Source organism: Corvus cornix, chromosome 5, assembly GCF_000738735.6.
Source record: "Corvus cornix cornix isolate S_Up_H32 chromosome 5, ASM73873v5, whole genome shotgun sequence".
In the NCBI taxonomy this organism is placed as follows: Eukaryota; Metazoa; Chordata; class Aves; order Passeriformes; family Corvidae; genus Corvus; species Corvus cornix.
Genome location: NC_046335.1, coordinates 24846040 through 24857670, shown reverse-complemented (window position 1 = coordinate 24857670; position 11631 = coordinate 24846040). Strand labels below are relative to the sequence as shown.

At 52.2% G+C, this 11631-nt stretch overlaps 1 protein-coding gene across 1 annotated transcript; it reads right to left on the bottom strand.

Moving 5' to 3' along the window:
* Positions 1–598: 598 nt before the first annotated feature.
* On the bottom strand, positions 599–10002 carry NKX2-1 (NK2 homeobox 1). Its single transcript, XM_039553473.1, has 3 exons — positions 9858–10002; positions 5098–5474; positions 599–4331 (listed from the first exon to the last, which is right to left on the bottom strand). The coding sequence occupies exons 1-3, from the start codon at positions 9908–9910 to the stop codon at positions 3661–3663; spliced, it is 1101 nt and encodes a 366-aa protein (XP_039409407.1). The 5' UTR covers positions 9911–10002; the 3' UTR covers positions 599–3660.
* Positions 10003–11631: the final 1629 nt, after the last annotated feature.

Here is an 11631-nt window from a genome sequence, read left to right as displayed (position 1 = left end):
TCTCCTGCACTTACAAGCAGTGCCAGGCAGTGGGGGAGTGGGAACGGATAGCCATTCTTCACTAGATCCTTTCATCTCTCAAAATACGGGGTGCCCACGGTCTAGCGTGGATAAAGCAGTTATATTGGGAAACGTGCATCTCTTCCATCATTTCAGATTTGAATCATGCTGCCCCTCCCCTTTGCCATCCCATTATCCAAGTTCTGCATTGATTACCGGAAGACTGGAAATCAGCATATTGGAAGAAGCAGGAGTTTAGACGGAGGAACATATTTTAATTTTAAAAATCTATACAATAACTAAGTTCTCATGAGTGTTCTCAAGGGAGACTAGAGGCTAAACTGTATTTACACCCCTCCCTCCAAATATCTTCATCCTAATCAAGGCATAACTAGTTTACAAAAAAAATATGATAAAAGGCAGTATCACAATGTTATAAAAAACTCTATAAAATTTGTTAAAGAGCAGTTTGTTTGCATTTCTCCTGATTGATATGTAAATACAGTTTGAACTGTGTTTGCTCGGTCTCTAGTGCTTAATAAAGAGATGAATTCACCTTTCTGTGGAACAAGTAAACAGACTTTAAACTAAGCCGACATCAGACAAAGTGGAAACGAGTTTATTTAATCGAAACTAAATCTAGTTTAAGAAAGATAAGTCAGTGTACATAATAATCCATTACAGTAATTACACCCACCACCAAATATGTGTTTATGAGGTTGTCGAGACACAATAAAATTAATTTCTTTCCCCCGAAGTCTATAATGAAAAGTCACTGGCTGGATCTCTATGAGACATGCTAACTCCAATATTCGGGGGCGGGGGCTATAATATTTCTCGTCTGGATTAATGCCTTTCCGTGCTACTCACTTTTGAACGTTCCTGGGTTTGAAAGAGCCCACATTAATTACATATGAAGGGGAAATGTCGACTTAACCGGAGCACTTTCCCCTCGGTCTTGCGTATAAACTCCGGGAGGAAACTAACCCTAATTTTAAAAAAATACTTAAAGTTAACCCTGCTCTCGCTTCCTCCGCGGAGGCTGGCAGCTCTGCAGCACGGACCAGGCATCCCCAACACTTTTTTCTGTTAGCAGAAATAATAGCACTAAGTTCCAGACAATCTGCCGCCCTCCCACCCATCCCCCGCCATGCTTAACATGATGCTATAGATCTGAAAGGAATATTTTGCGTAGAAGAAGAACAACAAAAAAAATTGAATAATCTTTGGGTTAGTTAAGAATGTCTCTGTATAAAGCAGGACATAACATAAGAATGAAAGGTCTCGAAATTCCTGTTGACACACGTGATGTCCTCCAGTTAGAAATAAGGGGGAGGGGGTCAGAAAGAATCCGATACTTTTTTTCTTCCGTGTACTTCCCTTTTTCTCCATCCAGACTAGCACTTGGTGTCCGACTAACACCGGCTATCTTGTATAAATAAAGAACTGGGGCTTTTGAAAGCTGCTACTTAAATTGGAGGTTGGGTTGTTTCCATCCCAGTCAACCTGTTTTCTTTCACTTCAAAAATATGAGTATTTCATAACACCTCTGTAATTCAGAGGTGTTTCAATGACTGAGATCCACTTTCCATCGATTTGGAAAAAACCGAAACCGAGAAGCAGATGCAAAGGAAAACACGCTATGAGGTCTTTAGAATGGGGATACTTCTTATTTTGTTACACTCGCAAAAGGGATGTTTGGGATCTGAAAGAGAGAGAATTACAGGGAATTCGGACTCGTCAGATACGAGCTGTTTAGCTTCATATGCTCTATATATTTACAGAAAAGTTAGCATCTAACCGCCTTGCGTTACCGATAGTATTTACCTTCCTACCAAACGCCCCTCTGTGTCTCAGTCCGGCGCGCACCTATGCACACCCACCCACGTGCGCGCACGCCCTTTCTCCTCATCTCCTTCTTTACAAACTTCCCAAATGGCTACACAAAATAACCCGCAACAAACAAAACCCTGTTAGGAAAACAAAGCGACACAAAAAACAGCACCCAAACCAACCGAAGCCCGTCTGTGTTCCACCAAGACGCAGCCTGCGGCTGACCCGCCTGAGTAACGGGGTGGGCTGTGCAGGGGAACCTGCGTGGTCGTGTGCGGGCGTGTGCTTGCGGGGATTGGGTACGTGTAGAAGATTAAACACAGCCTGATAAAGAAAGTTAATTCAAACTACACGTTGTACACAATAAACTATCTTTTTATTTTGATTATAAATAAGGTGACTGTACTTCCCTTAAAATACAAGTACATAGGAAAACCTGGTAGAAATTATCTTTTTTTTTTTTTTACAAGGTATTAAAACTGGACACTTTAAATTAGACTCACGTTCTATACTGACAGCAGGTTCTTCGTTATTTTATTTTTTTTCTAATGGCGTTAGACTTTTACCTTCTTTCTCCTCCGTGCCTTTGGCATTTGAATTTCTAGTTCCGGAATACTTTCCTTTCTCCAGCAAGAAGTCGCTGAGGTGCCCCCCGCCCCACCCCTACCCCCAAAAAATAATCGGGCTAATGAATTTGGACTCGATTCCTTCACTCGAGTTCGTGAATCCCGCGCGTTTGCTTGTCCTGTTTGCACACTGAGGACTGATCCTGTATCCCGTTAACCCTCTGGCGCAGCTCCCCTCTGGGAACAGGGTCCGGGCCCTGAGAGGGGCAGGGGCCTTCCGGGGTCTGGCAACATCCCGGGTTGTTTTTCCACCAAGAAGTAAAAAAAAGGCGGAAAAAAAAGGGAAAAAAAAGGAGAGATGCAAGGAAAGGAGCGTCGGGGGGGGGGGAACCAAAGGGGGAAATACAAAAGAATATTCGTAATGTGTATAATTTATTAGAAGCTTCTGAGGACTATATTTAAGCCAAATATCTACATAAGTTACAACAGGAAAAGGCGGCGTGCGCAAATAACAAACTGCCAGAGGATTTACGACGGGGCGATCAGAGTCCATAAAAAAGGTGGGGGTTGGTTTGGTTGATTGTATTTTTTTCCTTTTCTTTTTACAACAAAATATACAGACTACTAAAAACTATGGGTTTAGTCCAACTTTTGACAGCATTATACAGCTACAGGTTCACATCAAACGTAAGGAGGAAAATAAAAGCCAAGCCTTTGATGACTCCACGTCTCCATCCGCTGGCCCTGGCAGTGGGCTGGGAGAGACCGGGGAGGGGGAAGCTGCTTCTTGTGTCTGGGTGACGCGAATGCGTTTTTTTGGGGGGGAAAACCACCCCATCCCCCAAAATCTCTGTATTTACATGCAAGTCCTAGACGCTGGCAAAGTGTACATCTGATATCCAAGTCTTCAGACCATGCCTAAAGATGGTCCCCTTTCTGCAGACTGCTCCATGGTTATTAGAATAATTTTATACACCCCACAGGACAACTTTGGGGGGGGGGGAATAAAGACCCAAACCCATCAACAGTAACAACAAAATGGAACAAAAAAGTGTCTCTCTCTCTTAGGGGTCCGCAGAGACCACTCAGTAAAACGAGGGACAGGGAGAAGAACATTAAAAAAAAAAAAAAAAAAAAAAAAAAGAAGAAAAGCACACAGTAGTTTGGAGAGGACAGAGATTTGTGTAACTGGGAAAATCTGCTTTTTTTTTGTCTTTTTTCTTTTTGCTTTTTTTTTTTTCTTTTTCTTTGTTTAATCCTTTTACCAGGTCCTACCGTATAGCAAGGTGGAGCAAGACATGGCAGTGCCATAGTCAGAAGTAGAAGAGTTCAGGTGAGACAAACTGGAGACTTGGCTCTGCAGAGAGGAAGGGCTGGCCGAGTGCTGTCCCATGTCTGGAGACTGCCCCGCACTGTTTGTCTGGTGGCTCTGATGCTGTCCGAGGCTGTTGCCATTGGTAGCCACTGTGATCGTTGTAGCTGCCTGCTGCTGATGGCTCTGGATAGCTGCTGTGGGTGTGTTGGAGCCTGCTTGGCAGGGCTTGCCATCCTTCACAAGCACTGGCACTGCCACCCTTCTGGGAGACTGCTGCTGCTGGCAGGAGCCGTTCTCCTGTTGCATCTGCTGCTGCGCAGCCTTGTCTTTGGCCTGGCGTTTCATCTTGTAGCGGTGGTTCTGGAACCAGATTTTGACCTGAGTCGGGGTGAGATGTATCATGCTGGCTAAATGTTCCCTCTCCGGGGCGGAGAGGTATTTTTGCTGCTTGAAACGTCTCTCCAGCTCGTAAACCTGGGCCTGCGAAAAAAGGACCCTCCGTTTCCTCCGCGGCGTGCTCTGGAGCGGGGCCATGCTCTTGCTCACGTCTCCCAGGGAGCCGAGGCTGCCCATGCCTCCCATGTTCATGCCCGAGGACGGCGCCATGAAGCGGGAGACTGCAAGGGAGAAGGCGGCACGTTTTAGGCGGCTCGGCTTGGCCCGGCCCGGCCCGAGTAGGGCCCCGCGCTCCGGCAGCCCCCGCCGCCGCCTGCCCCCAGCGGAGCTCCGCAGCCCCCCGGCAGCCCAGCCCGGCCGCGGCCTCGGGGCGCCCGCGCTTCTAAACAACGACTCACGTCCCTGAGGCGAGCGGTGGCCCCTTCTCGCCCGGCCCAGCCCCGGTGAATAAGGGCGACCACTCGCCTCTCGTCCTGCCCGGGGGGACAGCCAAGCAAGTACCTGATGTGACAGCCGCGGCGGCAGCGGCCGCGGACAGCGGCTCCGCCGGCGCCGGCCGAAGAGGACTCTCCCGCTCCCCCGCCGCTTCCCGGGACGCGGCCCCGGCGCCTCCAGCTTTCCCCGTCGCCCGCCCGGTGCCGGGCGGCGCGCAGGCGGGCGAGCACCGCCGGTTCCCTTTGGGCCCCCGGACCGCGACGCTCCCGCCCCGCTGGACGGCGAGAGCCAGGCTCCCGGTCCCCGCCACCGCGGGGCTTCCAACCCCCTTGCCCCGCAAAAACAGCCGCAGGAGGCTGACAGGCAACCAGCCGGGGTGGAAGGACCGGGAACGATCCTCGGGCAGGAGGAGAAATTTGGGGTTTGGGGGGCGCGTCTGGGATTTAGACCGACTTTTGCCCGGCCGCGGACCCCCCGTGCCTTCCGCCCGCGGTGTGTCGGGGCAGTAGCTCAGTAACCCCCCACCGGCTGCCCAGCCCCGGACTGACTTACTTGAGGAAAAGCGGGGATCCGGGTTGGTACCGTACCATCCTGTCGCCGAAGCGCTGTTCCTCATGGTGTCCTGGTAAGGCGGCAGCTCGCTCATGTTGCCCAGGTTCCCATTGCAATAGCCCCCCATCGTAGCATGGGAGAGCTGGGGGACCCCTGCCGCTGTCATATGGTAGGCGGCAGTCACTGTTCCGTTGTGGCCCATGGGGTGCTGCTGCATGGCCGGCTGAGAAACCTGAGACTGTCTGTAGGCTGACAGGGGAGCCCCCAAGTTACTGCCCTCCATGCCCACTTTCTTGTAGCTTTCCTCCAAAGGACTCAAGATGTCAGACACTGAGAAAGGAGTCGTATGCTTTGGGCTCATCGACATGATTCGGCGGCTGGGGAAAAAAAAAAAAAAAGGAAGGGGAGGCAAATTTTTTTTTTTTTTTTTTGCCAAATATTCTGGTGTTGCCTTAACGCCGATCTTGTTGGATGTACACGTAACCGAGTGGACGAAGTCCGCCTTAATTGGATTGAGTGGAGGCTCAGGGCTGCCTTTCGTTTGTTTTAGCCAGACGCCAGGTTTTAGGCTGCCACCAGAGGCGGGGCATAGGCACTAAAGCAACAAGACAATAGAAGCCTACATCTTGCCCAAGATAATTAGCTTACATGCTGATGACAAGGTAAACACCTTTAAGTTTTACTTGTCAGAATCTTTTTATGTCTTTAGGAAAAAAAAAAAAAAAAAGCGGGAGAGACAGGGAGGACGGGAGAGAGAGGAAAAAAAGAAAGAAAGACCCCGTGAGCACAACTCTTTTTTTTTCTCGGGGATGGCAATATCGTGGACGGCAAATGGAAGGCAAAGCAAAAAGACCACCATTTGACTGGGTAAAAGGATTTAAAAACAGCTCCCGGGTGGCAAGGCTGTCAGCCCAGCCTTTGTGAGAGCTGGGGAAACGGGGTGGAATGCCAGTAAGCTAAACGACAGAATCTCTCTCTTCCCCCACTAAGTTTGGTCCGGAAGGAGCCCCGCCGCCGGGAGGACAACTCTCCGGAGGGCAGACCATTCTCTCCGGGACACAGCTTCCCGTGCCCCGCATTCCCCGCACTGGCTTGTCAGATGCCCCGGTCGCCTGGGGCTGAACAAGCGCTGGGGGTTTCGCATCTCGGGAACACTCTCTATGTCTCCTAAGACACTCAGTGCAAGGATCGTTTCTCTCCCTAAACCGATAGATTCCTTTCAACTAGGGATTTATATTTTTTACAATATCTCAGAGAGAGGTGAAAGACGCAAGTTTGCAAAATCAAGCAGTAATTTAATTGCCTGGGGCGAGAGACCGATGAAAAATAGTTTAGCGCAAAATGTTGCTTGTTATTCTCAAAGGCAGAGACTTTCACAGTCTCTCGTGGTCCCTCTGAAGCTGAAGCTGCTTTCTAAGGTTATTTATACAGCACGGGAGCTGGATGGAGAAGACCTCTCAGGTCATCTGCTACACGACCTTGCCAATGAATTCCCTGTAGTTTCCAATAAACTGCAATTTCTGGCACTTTCGGATCTGTTCTCGGATCCGGTGTGAAAACAAAAGCGATCCATTCACAGCCACACGCACACGTACAGGCAGCCAGTAGCTAATGTCACTCGGGTCTTTGAAGAAATCTTCCAGAGCCTAGTGTCTCCAAAGCTTATATTTCGGGGTGATCCGGGCGGAGGAGAGAAACCTCCCCTGAGTGTTTCACACCCCGGCCTACTGCCCTGGCAAACACAATTTAATACAGCGATTACCTGAATATTAAGAAAATTACAGCGAAGGTACAGTTAACCCAGGGACTTTGAAGTGTCAAGTAACTATTTAGTAATTGCACTTGTAAATATGTTTGTGCTCGGCTGGTTCGTGCTTAAAAATGCAAAAGTGCACTTGCTACCCGGGAATAACTAAATATCTTTGTCTAAAGTGGCAGCATAAATAGCCGGTCGCTTTGTGGCTGTGCTTGATATTAGTGCATAAGGATCATTTTGCTTCAATTGGGAGGCTCTCATTCACTAGGCAAGAAACCGTTTAGGAGAAAGTAGGTTCCCGTATGAGAGTTAACATCCTTCAAGTGTAAGCCTCAGTCTTGATTACACTTTAGAGCTCTGCAAGAGGTGAGCTTTTCCACACAAATATAATCGGGGGAACTTTCCTTCAATCAGGCCTCCAGCTCTCTTACATCATCTCAGCTGCTTCTTTCGGCGCTAGCTCCCTCAAGGCTGAATATCCCGAAGTGGGCTGGTTGTGAGTCTGCTAGGTCACCAAAAGGCAGGGAAGGGCGACTTTGGGCTAGAAAGGCGTTTGGTTTTTGCCTCTTCTTTTCCCTCTTTACATTCAAAACCTTTCAATTTTGTCTTTCCAGATCTCTGGAACATTTATTTACCCCTTCCCCCCCCCCCCCCACCCCCCCCCCCCCGCCACGGTTTTTCCTCTTTCTGCGCGTGTTTTTCAGTACGGTCTTTGGTTTTATTCCTACGGAGAGAGACACTCGACCTTGCCTTAGTGGTTTGGTTGTTTGGGGTTTGTGGTTGGTTTTTTCCCCCCGATTTTCTCAGACACCATCCCCATGACTGTTTCATGAACCCTATAAAGAAGGAGGTGGAGGGAAGGGAAAAAAAATTAAATACCACAGGATCCACCACAATGACGGCTTGGACGGCTTTAACCAGAGACGAAAGGCGGCAAGTGACCTTGCAATTTGTGGGGCAGGAGCAGCGACTCCGTCCCCATCCAGAGAGTGCGAGGTGGGGCAGCTGGCTAGGCCCCAGCAGCAGCTCCGGCGGCGGGAGCGGGGCGCTGGACACGCAGGCGGCCGAGATGCCCCGCCGCCCCGCGCCGGCCCCGGAGCACCGCCCGAACGACCCCTTTGGCCGTCGGCTGCGCCTGGCGGAGCTTATTTATCCTCTCACTTGAATGAGCGCAGGTTAAATAGCCTCCGAAACATTGCTCGGTTAGGTTATCCCGAGCGAGTCGGGCCTTGGCTCTGCGCGGGGTTTGGTACTGGGAAGCTAATGAGAGAGCGCTTCGTTCACCTTCGCTGGGAAGCGGGTGAAAAATTCTCTTGTGCGGGTCTGACCGCCGACTTAGGAGTACACCGGCGCGCATACAGGCACACCGACGTCTAGCTACTTTTTAGTCCGGCTAGATGGACGCGGTGTAAAGGAAACAGGTCAGCCTCTGCACCTGCTTTCCTGCCCCAAATGCGCTATAACGAGGCGAGTCACACCGTGGACAAGGGGTGAGAAAACTTCTTCTCTGGTGCCGTGTCCCTTCACTCTCGCTTTTCTTTCAAACCTTCCACCGGAGTTTTCGTCTGCCAGAGATGGCTGCTCCCAGCGTCCGGGGAGGGTGGCCGTCCCAACAGGGTCCTGCCTAGGCTGCATTTAGCGATATGTTCGTTTACCTGGTGATGCTGCTTAGTAAAACACTCGAGTGAAAAAGAAATGCAAAGGAGGAGAGCAAGGAAGATAAGATGCGTTTTGCCTGATAGAAGCATTTTCATGAGAAAGGCACGGTTTTCACCCCGTGTTTGCAGAAATGCGGCTACACGGACTTCCCTTCAATAGCTTCTGACCCCACACAATCCTTTTGATAACACTCGAGAGGTGGAAGAATGGGAGACTTTGTCAATCAAATGGTGCCAATCCCAATGGAAACGGTGCCACCAAGACCGCAGAGCGTTTCCTCATCAACTGGATTGCGGGGGCTGGGAACTCAAGGATCAGCTTTTGAAAGTGCGCGCAGGGCTCTCCAAAGACAACAATGTCTTTTTTATACGAGCTGCTGTGCCTCCCCAAGGGGAATCAAATATGTTCGGCCAGCCAGAGCTCGGAGGGCTCGGAGGGCAGAGGGTAAGGGTCCCACGCAAACCGCACGCAAATTCTTTCTCAACAAGAAAGACGCTTTCTAGGTGTAACTTTTTGATACAAAGCCATGGGGTGCTCCGTGCTCCCTCTGGGTCAGTTCACGGGTGCAAGTCTGGCTGCACCCCCTGCCCAGCCCTGCCGCCCCCGCTCCCAGCGCCGAGGAGGCGGCCCTGCCCGCTGCCCTGCTCGCAGCCGTACAGCCCGCCCTGTCGCGGGAACAGCGCTCTGCGGCGGGGCCAGACGCTCCTAGAGAGCTCCGAGTTAGAGGTGGCAAGAGCAGATCTGTGACAGAGCTCTTTCTTCGCTCCTGGTCATCAGTGCAAGCCTAACACATCCATAGAGACATGTAAATGACCACCTGGAAAAGTGGCACCACGGAGGTAGCTTGCCTCAACTTTCCCCTCTCGACCTACCCCGAGCGAGCTCATAGAAACTTCATCTGATTGCTTATGCATGCCGGTGTAATACACCCTCTGTTTCCCCATGCTCCCCAGAATGGAAGATGTGCCCAGCACACCTACGCCGGGAGCGGAGGTTTCCGTAGTGATCGGGTAGGGTGGACTTGTGTCTCTGCCGGCCGCGGACAGGGCGCTGGGAGCCGCTCCCCGCCTGGAAAGCACATGCTTGGGCGTGTAAGAAGGCAGGAGTCCTCCTAGAGATGCACCCTGCGAGCGCTACCTAGGCACGGAGCGCTCTGGGTGTGTGTGGGGGGAAACGCCTGCTGTGGTTCATGGGGACAATTCCTCCCCGTGGGAAAGCCCCTCTGCCCTGGTTATCTCGTTCGGATGGGAGAAACCCCTCAATACACGGGTCGAAACCTCTTCTCCTGGCGTGGGAATCTAAGGCAACCAGCGAGACCACCAAAGGCTAAAGCAAAATTCCTCACCCCTCCGCAGCGCACGCACAGTTGCTCCTCCAGCTGCCCAGGGCGTGGAGCATCTCGCAGCTGGGAGTTCTCGGGGCCCCTTCGCCACCAGTCCCTGGCGGCCCCAGTCGCTCTGTGAGAGCGAGGGCAGCGCTGCCTCCGCTCAGCTCTTTTCCCTCCTTCCCCAGTTCCTGGCGGACGGCTGAGCCTTCCTGCCCTAGTCCTCGACACACTCCCCGTCCTTCCTTCGCCGGGCCGTTCCCGGCCAAGAGGGCCAGGGTGGGGCCAGGTACGGGGTGTCAGGGCAGGGCTCCCGGGGCCGCGGCGGCGGGCGGAGGGCCGCCGTGCCAGGGCGGGGGCGGCGGGGCCCCGGGGCACGCCTCGGCCCACCAGCCACACCGCGCCCCTCCGCGGCTGCCCGGCGTGGGGATCAGCGGGAAAGGACTGTTTTTAGGCATGGGTGTCCCGGTAGTCTCGGGTGGATAGCAGCAGCACTCGCCCCGATGTGCGAACCACTGTCTGAAAGCCTCGTCCGATATTACGAGCAGTTAATATATGCCTTCCACATCTGGCTTTCTCAGTGTCAGTAGACTGTCACTGCCGCGACACTGTCAGTACATACACACAAGACTTATTGTCTGAAGCGTTTTTGATACACCCAAGACAGAGGTGATTATGCAGAGGATTACTTGAAGCTGTTTGCTGAGACAATTTGCGAGAAGTTAGCCTGTAGAGATAGTTAAAAATATAAGCACGTTTTATTTAGATATAAACTCATGTAAAAATACTTTTTTATCGGTATATACCTACAAACAGAATCCTGCCGGGATCTATCTATTTATCTTCTTTTAGGTATAGCTATCAGTATATTACATTAGTTATCTTAGGAGTTATGTGCTTTTGTGTGTGTTCCCAGACATGCCTACACACACACCTACAAGCGTGGGGGTGCATACCACCGGCAGTGGGTATGCATGAGTATATGTTTACGCATACATTCACAGTCCTCAACCCTGTCGTCTCTTAAGTGTTTCAAAAAGGAACTCAGCTTTTAAGTGGGTCACCTTGCCTCCCTCCCTTCCTCTTTCCTCGCCCAGGCCTGCGGCCGCGCCGGCGCCGGGAAAAGGGGCTCTCGGCTCCCGGGTGGGGTTGGACGCCGAGGCGACGGACACCGACGTGCCTGTGTGTGCAGAGTGAAGGGGCAGGCTGGGGGTCGTCCCCGGCAGTTTGATTTACCGCAGACCTTTTCTGTTTCAGCGTGGCTGGCTGCGGCGGGCGGTGCGGGGGGCTCGTTGCTCACTGTCCCCTGGTTTGGTCTCGAAGCCCTCCCCGTGCCTCCGGACCGCCCCGCCGAGGGCCTCGGGGAGCTGCAGCCTGCCCTGTGCGTGCTGCGGGGCGGGGGCTCCGCGCCTTCCCGCGCCCTCCCGCGCCCTCGGGGCTGCGCGGACGGAGCACAGGGCCGAGCCCGGGGGCGCTCCCCCGCGCCCGCCGGAGTATGCGCGCTGGTGGACAGGCGACCTTTCCCCCTCGACCTTACCCTGGGGGTAACCAAAGCTCCCTTTTATTTTCAATGTCACTTCGGAGTTTGCCTTTTGTTCCCTGCTACCTCTCGCTTCCAGGGATACGGGCGGCTCCCCGCTGGCTCGGGGAAGGGCTAGCGGTTACGAAGATATCTCATTTAAAAACGACAATGGAGTCCTTTCGACCAGCCCGTGTGGTGCCCGTGCTTTATTTTCGTGCCGGGGATAATGGAATTGTTTGTTTTGCTTTTGTTTTCACAGCAAAACTCGAGGGC